A 15,190-nucleotide genomic window follows, 5' to 3' on the forward strand; every position below is an offset into this window, starting at 1 on the left:
CAAATTGTGGTGCTGGAAAAGTCTTGAGAGTTCCTTGGACTGCAAGATCAAAACTGTCAATCCTAAAGAAAACCAGCCCTGAATATTCATTGGAAGGGCTGTTGCTGAAGCTCAAGCTCCAGTACTTTGGCCACCAACTGCAAAGAGCCAACTCATTGGAAAAGACCATGATGCTGGGAAAGATTGAAGGCAAAAGGCGAGGGGGGTGGCAGAGGATGAGATGGTTATATAGCATCACTGACTCAATGGACATGAATTTGAGCAAACTCGGGGAGATAGTAGAGGACAGAGAAGCCTGGCATGCTGCAGTCCATGGGATCGCAAACAGTCAGACACAGCTTAATGACTGAACAACAAAAAGTCAGTTTACAGAGTACCACCCTCTTTATTTACTTGCCACCTCTCTTGTTGCTTTCTTTTTCCTTTCCTAGCTCTTACTCTTCTCCCCAACTCTTAATATTAGGTACATAAGGACTCAGGCCTGGTTCTTTATATTTATTCCCTTTGTGGTCTCATCCAGTAGCAAATTTTAAAAACCTTCTGTTTTTAAATGTACTCTGATGACTTTCAAATTTTTATTTGCTGGTTTGATCTTTCTTTTATTCTTTTTTTTTTTTAATTTTTTTATTTTTTATTAGTTGGAGGCTAATTACTTCACATGATCTTTCTTTTAAATTCTAGATTTGCTTATTGAGCTGCCTAGTCAGCATCTTCAAAAGACTGTTTGATAGACATGTCAAATGTAACTGTCTGAAGCTGAACTCCTGAGCTTTCCTTCTTAAGCCTGTTATATCTGCAGTCTTTTCCATTTCAGTTGATGGCAGTGCCATACTTCTTGGACATGTCAAACCACAAAACTAAAACAGTTTAGTAAAGAGTTTGATGTCCTTCAGTCAAAGGAAAATAATCAGTGGATTAGAATAGTAGAGTTCCTAACAAGCAGTGGAGTACTCTTCCTGAAGGATTTTTATGGAGTAGCAAGTTTTATATAACGTTAGAAGGGGTAGTACAGAAACAAGGCATGATTGACTAGGAGGTCAGGGATTTCATTTTGAGGTTAACTGGTGCTATTTTTTTTTACATAAGTTTAGCTAGATAAAGCTGAGTTGAAGGATTGTGATTGGCATTATGTTTTCTTGACTGTGAGATGTTTACCATATGTGCAGGCTGATTTAGGTTTAGATTTTTGATGTGGTCTAGGCCAATAGAGTGGCCTCCCATTTTGTGGGTCCCAATATACAAATTTATCAGACAAAAGCCTTAGTCATGCTTTCTTTCTTTCTCTCATCTCAGATATTTGCAGTCAGGAAATCTTGTTAGCACTACCTTTAAAACAGATACAGATCTAACTGCTACTCCCCACCTCCACTGCTGCCACCCTGGTCCGTATCACTGAGATTTCTAACCTTGCCTCCTACACACAGCTGTAACGCTTGCCCCTTATAATGTATTCTCAACATAGCAATCAGGAGATTTAAAAATATAAATCAATTTGTGTCACTTCTTGCTCAGAATCTTTAATGGCTCCCCATCTCACTTACAATAGAAGCCAAACTTTTTACAATGGCCTTCCAGACCCTATAAGATCCAGCTGTGTGTTGCTTCTCTGACTTCATCCACTCTCTCCTCTGTCCTTACTTTTCTCTACCTTGAATATATCAGACCTGCTTCTACTGTGGGATCCTTGCAATGGTTGCTTTCTCTGCCTGGAAAATTCTTCTAGTTATCCCCCATCGGCTTCTCCATGATCCATCTTTGTGTTTGAGAAGAAGAGTGCCTCTGAGGGAATTAGTTGTGTTGTAAGAAATGAAGGATAGAGGGACTGGGTTTTGGCAAATGTTGAAATCCTGTTGGTAAAAAAGAGCCAGTGGGTGAGAGAATCCTAGACTTAGTAGCTATTCTGAGTGTAATGAAGAATGAAAGCAGAAGAGACTTGTGGCACATCAGTAAAGGTGAGGCAGCCTTTCATTAGCCATTGGAAACATTCGTAAATCAGAGTTCATAGTTTGAAGGTGTCTTTGCTTATTAATATCTTTCATAGATAGTAGGTTTGGTGTCTGATGCTTAACTGTGATTTAATGATGTGCTCTTCAGTTTGACAGAGAATAGGTCAAGGAACTACTTGAGCATCATTTTTGGAATCTACTATAAAAGCTTGATAGGAAAATTCAATTATTTAATTCCTCCTTTAACTGGGTATTAGAGGAAAATGTTTCTGTAGTTAATCTTGTATGTTTCATCAAATAGGAGACTGTTTACTGTCTTTTTGCTGATAGATTTTCCTGTCATTTTGTGATAGCTGATAGATTTCAGAGCCTAACCAGTGTTTTATCTCAGATAGCTGTTTAGTCTTCTAAACCTTTTTGATGTTTAATTGCAGGATTTCTACTGTGTTTCATTTTATAAGTTGCCAGAATTGCCTATGAAAATAGACTTAGTTGACATTATAAAATACTCTCTTTAGGGTATAATGAGTCTTCACGTCATAGTCAAGAAAAGATTTACAGTCCTTTCTGTGGTTCTTCCATATTTGTTTATTTGCCCACCCTTCCCTCAGAGGGAAGAGTAAATGAAGAAAATGGTTATAGGAAACTAATAACAGAAAAAATGAAGCCAGCCATAAGATTGGTACACAAAATATATACCATAGAATCACAAATCTGACTGAATTTCTCATTAACCAGTACTAAGAAGAGCCATCTGGACATCACCAGATGGTCAACACCGAAATCAGATTGATTATATTCTTTCATGCCAAAGATGGAGAAGCTCTATACAGTTAGCAAAAACAAGACCGGGAGCTGACTGTGGCTCAGATCATGAACTCCTTATTGCCAAATTCAGACTTAAATTGAAGAAAGTAGGGAAAACCACAAGACCATTCAGTTATGACCTAAATCAAATCCCTTATGATTATACAGTGGAAGTGACAAATAGATTCAGGGGACTAGATCTGATAGAGTGCCTGATGAACTACGGACAGAGGTTCATGACATTATACAGGAGACAGGGAGCAAGACCATCCCCATGGAAAAGAAATGCAAAAAAGCAAAATGACTGTCTGAGGAAGCCTTACAAATAGCTGTGAAAAGAAGAGAAGCGAAAAGCAAAGGAGAAAAGGAAAGATATTCCCATTTGAATGCAGAGTTCCAAAGAATAGCAAGGAGAGATAAGAAAGCCTTCCTCAGTGATCAAAGAAATAGAGGAAAACAACAGAATGGGAAAGACTAGCGATCTCTTTAAGAAAATTAGAGATACCAAGGGAACATTTCATGCAAAGATGAGCACAATAAAGGACAGAAATGGTATGGACCTAACAGAAGCAGAAGATATTAAGAAGAGGTGGCAAGAATACACAGAAGAACTGTACAAAAAAGATCTTCATGACCCAGATAATCATGATGGTGTGATCACTCACCTAGAGCCAGACATCCTTGAATGTGAAGTCAAGTGGGCCTTAGGAAGCATCACTACAAACAAAGCTAGTGGAGGTGATGGAATTCCAGTTGAGCTATTTCAAATCCTGAAAGATGATGATGTGAAAGTGCTGCACTCAATATGCCAGCAAATTTGGAAAACTCAGCAGTGGCCACAGGACTGGAAAGGTCAGTTTCCATTCCAATCCCAAAGAAAGGCAATGCCAAAGAATGCTCAAACTACCGCACAATTGCATTCATCTCACACACTAGTAAAGTAATGCTGAAAATTCTCCAAGCCAGGCTTCAGCAATCATGAACTGCGAACTTCCAGATGTTCAAGGTGGTTTTAGAAAAGGTAGAGGAACCAGAGATCAAATTGCCAACATCCGCTGGATCATCAAAAAAGCAAGAGAGTTCCAGAAAAACATCTATCTCTGCTTTATTGACTATGCCAAAGCCTTTGACTGTGTGGATCACAATAAACTGTGGAAAATTCTGAAAGAGATGGGAATACCACACCACTTATCCTGCCTCTTGAGAAACCTATATGCAGATCAGGAAGCAACAGTTAGAACTGGACATGGAACAGCAGACTGGTTCCAAATAGGAAAAGGAGTACATCAAGGCTGTATATTGTCACCCTACTTATTTAACTTCTATGCAGAGTACATCATGAGAAATGCTGGGCTGGAAGAAGCACAAGCTGGAATCAAGACTGCCGGGAGAAATATCAATAACTTCAGATATGCAGATGACACCACCCTTATGGCAGAGAGTGAAGAGGAACTGAAAAGCCTCTTGATGAAAGTGAAAGAGGAGAGTGAAAAAGTTGGGTTAAAGCTTAACATTCAGAAAACTAAGATCATGGCATCTGGTCCCATCACCTCATGGCAAATAGATGGGGAGACAGTGGAAACAGTGTCAGACTTCTTTTTTTTGGTCTCCAAAATCACTGCAGATGGTGACTGCAGCCATGAAATTAAAAGATGCTTACTCCTTGGAAGGAAAGTTATGACCAACCTAGATAGAATATTAAAAAGCAGAGACATTACTTTGCCAACAAAGGTCCATCTGGTCAAGGCTATGGTTTTTCCAGTGTTCATGTATGGATGTGAGAGTTGGACTGTGAAGAAAGCTGAGCAATGAAGAATTGATGCTTTTGAACTGTGGTGTTGGAGAAGACTCTTGAGAGTCCCTTGGACTTCAAGGAGATCCAACCAGTCCATCCTAAAGGAGATTAGTCCTGGGTGTTCATTGGAAAGACTGATGCTGAAGCTGAAACTCCAGTACTTTGGCCACCTTATGCAAAGAGTTGACTCATTTGAAAAGGCCCTGATGTTGGGAGGGATTGGGGGTGGGAGGAGAAGGGGGACGACAGAGGATGAGATGGCTGGATGGCATCACCTATTCGATTGACATGAGTTTGGGTAAACTCCGGGAGTTGGTGATGGACAGGGAGGCCTGGTGTGCTGCGATTCATGGAGTCACAGAGAGTTGGACATGACTGAGCGACTGAGCTGAACTTAACTGAAGAAGAGCAAAGTTACCTACATGATTCACTTAATCCATAAGGTAAAAACAAAGTAGTTGTTCAGGGAAGCAAAGCTAATCCCAGTAGTAATTTTTGAGTATCTCCTGGGTCTTTATAAGATTACTTTGTGATAAAAGTAGGTACCTGGGGTGAGACAGTACAGTTACTTTTAGGATCAACTGTGTTGATGTAAGAAGTAGTATCATTTGCTTTCACAAAAGTTAAATGTTAGTAGTTCTTAATCTTTTTGGGGTCATAGACTTTGTAATGTTTTTATGTAGTTTTATCATGAATTTGGTAAACATGTAAATGCTAAACTCAAGAGATTTCTGATCCAGCAAGTCTGTAATAGGTTTTATAAATATTTGTGTAATCACCACTCTATATGATCCTGGTGTAAATTCTTTTCAGACCATATGTTTAAAAACTGCTTCTGAAATATAATTTCAGGGAGTTTGAAGATTCCATTCAGTGCATGGATCTTATCTGATACAAGGGAGCAACATTCTCAACAAATGTATAGTAAAATCAATAGTAAATTCATAAGGGTGTTTGGTGCTGCCATATTAGAAAAGTAATGATTTTTGTTGAAATTTATTGATTAAACCACATCATATGGGCATAGTTAACTTGAAAATGAAAATTATTCATTACTAACACATGTGGAGTGTCCCCCCCCCCGTTTTAATAATGAATTGATTTTTTTCCCCTTAATATTGAACCACTTTCACATTATTGGAATAAACATGTATGATTATGAGGTATTATTTCTTTCATATGCCACTTATTTAATTTACTAATATTTTTAAGAGTTTTGCATCTATATTTTTAAATTAGATTGGTGTAGAGTTACCATTTCTTGTTCTTGTCTCACAAGTTTAGTGTCAAGGTTTTGTAAGCATTATAGAATGAGATGGGTATCTTTCTGGGTTTTTTTTTTTCCTTCCTCAACTTTAAGAGTTTATTTGGATTTTCAGTGTACTTTTTGTGAGGAGTTTAGGGCACAGTCTCTAAACACAAGACCACCCTCGCTTATGACACTAGCTGCAAATTTGGGAGATTCCCAAAATACTGAGACTCAATAATTTGTTAGAGATATTCATAAATCTGTGAAAATACTCAGTAAGATATTACTGAAAATTGCTCTGCTGATGGTTATGGTTTATTAAGGGCCTTTTTTTCAGCTAAAGGAAGAAACATATAGGTTGGTGTCCAGGAGGGTCAAAAACAGAGCTTCCCTTGTCCTCTCTGGTGTTGTCAGGTCACATTTCTCTCCTTCCCTCATTAAATGCAGGGCATATAAGTACTGCCAGCAGAGAAGCTCACCTAAACTTTGGTGTCCAAAATTTTTATTAAGGCTTCATCATGTAGGCATTGCTCATGTGGGTAATCTCAGTCTCCAAGTTGACCCCAAATCGCAATGACCCCAAAATCTTATTGTTGGTGTTTCTGGATTGACCAGCTACAACCCTAAAACTATATGGGTTTACCAGTTCCCTCCCTAAATCACATTGCTAAATTATCCATTATGACTCAAGGCCCCCAGGGATTGTCTTATCACAACATTCCCAGGACTCAGGGTTGCTACTTACTAGAAGCCAAGGGCAAAGGCCAGACCTGCTCTTTGGAGAAGGCCAAATTCATCAATCACTATACCCTTTCTTGTAACCTTTTTAGTTTCCTCTTATGGTGAGTTCTTCAGTGATTCCTTGATAGCAGATTAAGTTATAGGGATTCCATTATGGAAATCTGATTCTTTTAAATTTCTCTGGTTGTCTCTTATGAGATAAAAATAACACACTTCTGATTTAACTGCCCTTGAACTATTCTGTCCTTTTTTTTTTCTTTTTAGAATAAAGGTTCTCTTCAATTTGAAGACAAATGGGATTTCATGCGTCCAATTGTTCTGAAGCTTTTACGCCAGGAATCTGTTACAAAACAGCAGTGGTTTGATCTGTTTTCGTAAGTAATTGATTCATTCTAACTTTTTGCTAACATTAAGGAAATTTTCGTGGCTATATTCAAATGGAATATTGGCACCAGATTGGACTGCTTACCTGTTTGAAGTAATTACTGGTATTGAAAGTGAAAATGTTAGTCACTAAGTCGAGTTCAACTCTTTGTGAGCTGTGGACTGTAGCCCACCAGGCTCCTCTGTCCATGGGTTTCCCAGGCAAGGATACTGGAGTGGGTTGCCATTTCCTTCTCCCGGGACCTTCCCGACCCAGGGATCCAACTTGCGTTTCCTGCCTTGGAGGCAGATTCTTGACTGTCTGAGCCACCAGGGAAGCCCATTACTGGTATTGGGGCACTCCCAGTCACTGAACCATTCCTAGGCTTCCTTGTGGCTCAGCTGGTAAAGAATCCACCTACAATGCAGGAGGCCCAGTTCAGTTCCTGGTTTGGGAAGATGCCCTGGAGAAGGGAAAGGCTACCCACTCCAGTATTCTGACCTGCGGAATTCCATGGACTGTATAGTCCATGGGGTCGCAAAGAGTCAGACTTTCTAAGTGACTTTCATTAATTAATATTTCATTGTATTTATGAATCACAACGTCTTTATTCATTCATCTGTCAGTGGACATCTGGGTTCCTTCTGTTTCCTGGCTAATGTAAATAGTGCTGCTTTGAAGGTTGGGGTACATGTGTCTTTGTGAATTACTGTTTTTTCAAGGTATATACCCAGAGTGGGGTGGCTGGGTCATTTGGTGGTGGTTTTATTCCTAGATTTTAAAGGAATCTCCATACTGTTTTTCATCGTGGTTATATCAATTTATATTCCCACAAACAGTGTAAGAGGGTTTCCTTCTCTTCACATCCTCTCCAGCATTTACTCTTTGTAGATTTTTTTAATGGCCGTTCTGACTTGTATGAGATGGTGCCTCATTATAGTTTAATTTGCATTTCTCTAATAATGAGAGATTTTGAGTATCTTTTCATGTATTTGTTGGCTATCTGTGTGTCGTCTTTGGAGAAATGTCTGTTTCGATCTTTCACCCATTTTTTTTTATTAGGTTGTTTGTTTTTCTGATATTGGCTAATGAACTACTTGTATATTTTGGGGATTAAGCTTTTGACAGTTGCTTCTTTTTTGATTATTTTCTCCCATTCTGAGGGTTGTCTTTTCATCTTGTTTAAAGTTTCCTTTGCTGTGCAAAAGCTTTTAAATTTAATTAGGTCCCATTTCTTTATTTTTGTTTTTATTTTCGTTACTCTAGGAGGTGGGTCCAAGAGGATCTTGCTGGGATTTATGTCAAAGAGTGTTTTGCCTGTATCTTCCTCTTAAGAGTTTTATAGTTTCTGGCCTTACATTTAAGTCTTTAATTTGTCTTGAGTTTATTTTTGTGTATGGTATTAGGAAGTGTTCTAATTTCATTCTTTTATGCATAGCTGTCCAGTTTTCCCAGCACTGCTTATTGAAATGGTTGTCTTCTCCATTGCCCTCTTTGTCAAAGATAAGGCATCCGTAGATGTGTGGGTTTATCTCTGGGCTTTCTATCTTGTTCCATTGGTCTATATTTCTGTCTTTGTGCCAGTACCATACTGTCTTGATTATTGCAGCTTTGTAGCATAGTCTGAAGTCAGGAAGGTTGATTTCTTCCAGTTTCATTTTTCTTTCTCAAGATTGCGTTGGCTATTTGGGGTCTTTGGTATTTCCATACAAATTGTAAAGTTTTTTGTTCTAGTTCTGTAAAAAATGCCATTGGTAATTTGATAGGGATTGCACTGAATCTGTAGATTGCTTTAGGCAGTATAGTAATTTTTACAATATTGATTCATCCAGTCCAACTTTGTGTCCTCTTTTATTTGTTTCATCAGTGTTCTATAGTTTTCTACATACCAGTCTTTTGTGTCTTTAGATATGTTTACTCCTAGGTATTTTATTCTTTTTGTTTCAGTGGTGAGTAGGATTGTTCCCTGCATTTCTCTTTCTGATTTTTCACTGTTAGTGTGTAGGAATGCAAGGGATTTCTGTGTATTGATTTTGTATCCTGTGACTTTACTAAATTCACCGATGAGCTCGAGTAATTTTCTGAGGGTATCTTTAGGGTTTTCTATGTATAGTATCATGTCATCTGCAGACAGTGAGAGTTTTAGGACTTGTTTTACACTCTTGATTCCTTTTATTTCTTTTTCTTCTCTGACTTCCATGGCTAGGACTTCCAAAACTGTTGAAATAATAGTGGCGAGTGTTATCTTTTTCCTAATCTTACAGGAAATGCTTTCAGTTTTTCACCATTAAGAAAAATGTTTGTTGTGGGTTTGTCATATATGACCTATGTTGATAGGTTCCTTCTATGCCCATTTTCCAGAGAGGTTGTCTTCATAAATTGGTGCTGAATTTTTTCAAAAGCCTTTTCTGCATCTATTGAGATTATCATATGATTTTTATCTTTTACTTTGTTAATGTGGTGTAACACCAAAAAAAGATGTCCTTTTCATCATAGGGGGCTGGAATGCAAAAGTAGGACGTCAAGAGATACCTGAAGTAACAGTCAAGTTTGGCCATGGAATACAAAATGAAGCAGGGCAGAGGTTAACACTTCTGCCAAGAGAACACCCTGGTCATAGTATACACCCTCTTCCAACAACACAAGAGACACCTCTACATGTGGACGTCACCAGATGGTAAATACTGGAATCCAATGAATTATATTCTTTGTAACCAAAGATGGAGAAACTCTATACAGTCAGCAGAAACAAGACCTGGAGCTGACTGTGGCTCAGAGCATCACCTCCTTATTGCAAAATTTAGACTTAAATTGAAAGTAGGGGAAACCATTAGGCCATTCAGGTATGACCTAAATCAAATCCCTTATGCTTATACAGTGGAAGTGACAAATAGATTCAAGGGATTAGATGTGATAAATGCCTGAAGAACCATGGACAGAGGTGTGTGACATTGTACAGGAGTTAGTGATCAAAACCATCCTCAAGAAAAAGAAATGCAGCAAGGCAAAATGGTTGTCTGAGGAGGCCTTACAAATAGCTGAGAAAAGAAGAAAAGAGAAAGGCAAAGGAGAAAAGGTAAGATACACCCATGTGAATGCAGAGTTCCAAAGAATAGCAAGGAGAGATAAGATGCCTTCTTAGGTGAACAATGCAAGGAAATAGAGGAAATCAATGGGAATAAGAGGAAGAATGGGAAAGACTAGTGATCTCTTCAAGAAAATTAGAGTTACCAAGGGAACATTTCATGCAAAGATGGGCACAGTAAAGGACAGAAACAGTGAGGCCCTAACAGAAGCAGAAAAGATTAAGAAGAGGTGGCAAGAATACACAGAAGAACTATACAAAAAGGCCCTGGATAACCACAATGGTGTAATCACTCCCCTAGAGCTAGACATCCTGGAGTGTGAAGGCAAGTGGTGCTTCAGAAGCATTACTCTGAACAAAGCTAGTGAAGGTGATGAAATTCCAGCTGAGCTATTTCAAATCCTAAAAGATGATACTGTTAAAGTGCTGCACTGAATATGCCAGAAAATTTGGAAAACTCAGCAGTGTCCATGGGACTGATAAAGGTTAGTTTTCATTCCAATCCCAAAGAAAGGTAATGCCAAAGAATGTTCAGACTACTGCATACTAGCGCTCATTTCACATGCTAGCAAGGTAATGTGCAAAATCCTTCAAGCTAGGCTTTAACAGTACATGAACTGAGAACTTGCAGATGTGCAAGCTGCATTTAGAAAAGGCAGAGGAACCAGAGATCAAATTGCCAACATCCACTGGATCATAGAAAAAGCAAGGGAATTCCAGAAAAACATCTACTCTCTGCTTCATTGACTATGCTAAAGCCTTTGTGTAGATCACAACAGACTGTGAAAAATTCTGAAAGAGGTGGGAATACCAGACCACCTAACCTGCCTCCTGAGAAACCTGTATGCAGGCCAAGAAGCAGCAGTTAGAACTGGACATGAACAATGGACTGGTTCAAAATTGGGAAATGAGTACTTCAGTGTATATTGTCACCCTGATTATTTAACTTATATGTAGAGTACATCATGTGAACTGTTGGGCTGGATGAATCACAAACTGGAATCAAGACTGCCAGGAAAAAGATCAGTAACCTCACATATGCAGATGACATCACCCTAATGGCAGAAAGTGAAGAGGAACTAAAGAGCCTCTTGATGAAGGTGAAAGAGGAGAGTGAAAAAGCTGGCTTAAAACTCAACATTCAGAAAACTAAGATCATGGCATTTGGTCCCATCACTTCATGACAGATAGATGGGATAAAATATGGAAATAGTGACAGACTTTATTTTCTTGGGCTCCAAAATCACTGTGTACAGTGACTCTAGCCATAAAATTAAAAGATGCTTGGTCCTTGAAAGAAATGTTGTGACAAACTTAGATAGCGTATTAAAGAGCAGAGACATTACTTTGGCAACAAAGGTCTGTATAGTCAAAGGTATGGTTTTTCCTATAGTTATGTATGAATGTGAGAGTAGGATCATAAAGAATGCTGAGTGTGGAAGAATTGATGCTTTCAAACTGTGGTGCTGGAAGAAGACTCTTGGGAGTCCCTTGGACAACAAGGAGATCCAACTAGTCATTCCTAAAGGAAGATTCATTGGAAGGACTGATGCTGAAGCTCCAATACATTGGCCTCCTAATGCAAAGAGCTGACTCATTGGGAAAAAACCCTGATGCTGGGAAAGATTGAGAGCAGGAAAAGGGGATGACAGAGGATGAGATGGTTTAATGGCATCACTGACTCAATGGACATGCACTCATGTCCACTCCGGACACTCTGGAAGATAGTGAAGGACAGGGAAGCCTGGCATGCTGCAGTCCATTTGGTCACAAACAGTTGGACATGATTGAGAGACTGAACAACAACAGATCACATTAATTTATGTATATTGAGGACTCCTTGCATGCTTGGGATAAATCCCACTTGATCATGGTGTATGATCGTTTTAACATGTTATTGGATTTGTTTGTTAGTGTTTTGTTGAGGATATTTGCATATGTACATCAGTGATACTGGCCCGTAATATTGTGTGTGTTGTAGACTAAAAAAAAAAATACCAGCAACCTGACCATTGAGAATTAGGTTTTGTTCGGTGGGCATGTTAGGATGGTGGGAGTCATCATCTCAAGTGACCCCAAGAGAGTTGACTCAGAGGAGGCAGGGGAGGAGCCAGGCTGTATATAAGTTTGCAGCAAGGGGCAGGTAATCTGAATATTAAAAGATTACTGTTAATTAAGAGAAAACTAAATTTATCACATGAAGAGATTTAGCGATCTTCTATGTATGGGAAAATACAAGCGTCTGGGCTTGCTGAAATCATTTCTTCCATAAGCATCTAGATATTTGGGGCCAATCCTGCTTCCTTTATCGTTCACATACTAATTCCTTGTTTATGGTAAGAAATAGCATATGTGATGGATGGCTGCCTCTCCCATTCCCCCAGCTCCTTAGTGCTCACAGGGGAGGAAGTAGCTGATGGCTTCCAAATAGCTGGCTTTGTTTCACTTGGGCTCAGAAATCTGTATTTGGGAAAGGCTTGTGTACTGGTAGAGAGTAGAACAGGAAACGTTTCATATCACTCTGTGTGTGTGTGTGTGTGTGTGTGTGTGTGTATAAGGTATCTTTGTCTGGTTTTGGTATCAAGGTGATGGTGGCCTTGTAGAATGAGTTTGGGAGTGTTTCTCCCCCTGCAGTGTTTTGGAAGAGTTTTAGAAAGATAGTTGTTATTTATTCTCTAAACATTTGATGGGATTCACCTGTGAAGCCATCTAGCCCTGGACTTTTGCTTTTTGGGAAGTTTTTTGCTCACAGATTTGATTTCAGTGCTGTACCTATTTTCAGTTGGTCTGTACATATTTTCAATTTCTTCTTGATTAAGTCTTAGAAGGATATACTTTTTTAAGAGGTTGTCCATTTTATTGGTATATATAGTTGCTCATAGTAGTCTCTTAATGATCCTTTTTATTTCTGCATTGTGTGTTGTAACATCTCCTATTTCTCATTTCTAATTTTATTGATTTGAGTCTTCTCCCTTTTTTTCCTTGAGGAGGCTGGCTAACGGTTTGTCAATTTTGTTTATCTTTTCAAAGAAGAAGGTTTTGGTTTTATTGATCTTTGCTATTGTTTTCTTCAAAGGCATAAATTTACCTAGTTAAAATTAATTCCTCCTAACCATGACATTTATCCTAGAAAAACAGCTGTCTTTCCCCCTCAGTTTCTGTTGTTTGTTGTATTGTTTAGTCACTAAGTTGTGTCTGACTCTTTGGGGACCCCATGGACTATTGCCCCTTAGGCAAAAACTTTGGAGTGGGTTGCCATTTCTTTCTCCAGGACATCTTACCTACCCAGGGATGGAACCCGCATCTCCTGCATTGGCAGGTGGATTCTTTACCACTGAGCCACCAGGGAAGCCCTGGACACTTTTTATATGCCTGAGGCATCAATTCAAGCAAAGCACAACTATGGCCATAAAGTTCAACTTGACCTGAAAATTTTTCAGGGTTGAAGTAGTGTCTTGATGGTCAAGGTACATATGAAAAGAAATACAGCTTCAGAGGACCCACATGGTACCCCTGGAAAGAAAGATTTTGCATTTCTGGGTACTCCAGGCAAGATATAAATTAGATATTGGATTGGCCAAAAATTTCCTCAGTTTTTAAAGTAAAAATTGTCATTCAGTCACTTAGTCATATCCAACTCTTTGCGACCCTATGGACTATAGTACGCTAAATTTCCCTGTCCTTCGCCATCTCCCAGAGCTTGCTCAAACTCATGTCCATTGAGTCAGTGATTCCATCCAACCATTTTGTCCTCTGTCATCCCCTTCTCCTGCCTTTAGTCTTTCCCAGCATCAGGGTCTTTTCAAATGAGTCAGCTCTTCGCATCACGTGGCCAAAGTATTGGAGCTTCAGCTTCAACATCAGTCCTTCCAGTGAATATTCAGGACTGATTTCCATTAGGATTGACTGGTTGGATCTCCTTGCATTCCAAGGGACTCTCAAGGGTCTTCTCCAACACCTCAATTCAAAAGCATCAATTATCTTCAGTGCTCAGCCTTCTTTATGGTCCAGCTCTCACAACCATACATGACTATTGGAAAAAACCATAGCTTTGATTCAGTGGACCTTTGTTGGCCAAGTAATGTCTCTGCTTTTTAATACACTGTCTAGGTTTGTCATAGCTTTTCTTTCAAGGAGCAAGCGTCATTAAACTTCATGGCTGCAGTCATCATCTGCAGTGATTTTGGAGCCCAAGAAAATAAAGCCTGTCACTGTTTCCATTTTTTCCCCATCTATTTGCCGTGAAGTGATGGGACCAGATGCCATGATCTTAGTTATTTGAATGTTGAATTTTAAGCCAGGTTTTCTCACTCTCCTCTTTCACTTTATCAAGAGGCTCTTTAGTTCCTCTTCACTTTCTGCCATAAGAGTGATATCATCTGCATATCTGAGGTTACTGATATTTCTTCCAGCAGTCTTGATTCCAGCTTGTGCTTCATCAGCCCAGCATTTTGCATGATGTACTCTGCATATAAATTAAATAAGCAGGGTGAGAATATACAGCCTTGAAGTACCGTTTTCCAGTTTTGAACCAGTTCATTGTCCCATGTCCAGTTCTAACTGTTGTTGCTCCTTGATCTGCATACAGATTTCTCAGGAAGCAGGTAAGGTGGTCTGGTATTCCCATCTCTTGAAGAATTTTCCACAGTTTGTTGTGATCCACACAGTCAAAAGCTTTAGTGTATCAATGAAGCAGAAAGTATATGTTTTTCCGGAATTCTCTTTCTTTTTCTATGATCTGATAAATGTTGGCAATTTGATCTCTGGTTCCTCTGCCTTTTCTAAATCCAGCTTGAAACAGTCAAAAGCTTTAGTGTATCAATGAAGCAGAAAGTATATGTTTTTCCAGAATTCTCTTTCTTTTTCTATGATCTGATAAATGTTGGCAATTTGATCTCTGGTTGCTCTGCCTTTTCTAAATCCAGCTTGAACATCTGCAAGTTCAGTCACAGCACTTTCTCCATATAATGCACAAGTCATTTTTTTCATTTCAGTTGTGTTTTTAACTTTCTTAAAATGTTAAAGCATGGTATCCTGAAAATGTAGCTTTTTCCTTCCATCTTCAATATTAAGATGGGTACACGAAAATTCACCAGTTTTGATGAATTTTTTAAAAAATCTGTGCTGAAATGACAGCTGTCACAAATTGTTTCAAATGAAGTTAAAGACAACTAAGCACTACTGAAGCCATCTTACAGAAAAA

General features: G+C 38.9%; 1 protein-coding gene across 2 annotated transcripts in view; it reads left to right on the forward strand.

The window, feature by feature from the left end:
- The window catches only part of CUL5 (cullin 5), a 129,665-nt gene that overhangs the window by 15,355 nt on the left and 99,120 nt on the right, over nt 1-15,190 (forward strand). Inside the window, exon 2 of one of the 2 annotated variants that reach the window (XM_043898309.1) lies at nt 6,803-6,912. The exons of the other annotated variant lie outside the window; for it this stretch is intronic. Coding sequence (XP_043754244.1) covers nt 6,803-6,912 — 110 coding nt within the window. The remainder of the gene's footprint in view (nt 1-6,802; nt 6,913-15,190) is intronic. 2 annotated transcript variants of the gene reach the window in all.

This window comes from Cervus elaphus, chromosome 1 (assembly GCF_910594005.1).
Source record: "Cervus elaphus chromosome 1, mCerEla1.1, whole genome shotgun sequence".
NCBI lineage: Eukaryota > Metazoa > Chordata > Mammalia > Artiodactyla > Cervidae > Cervus > Cervus elaphus.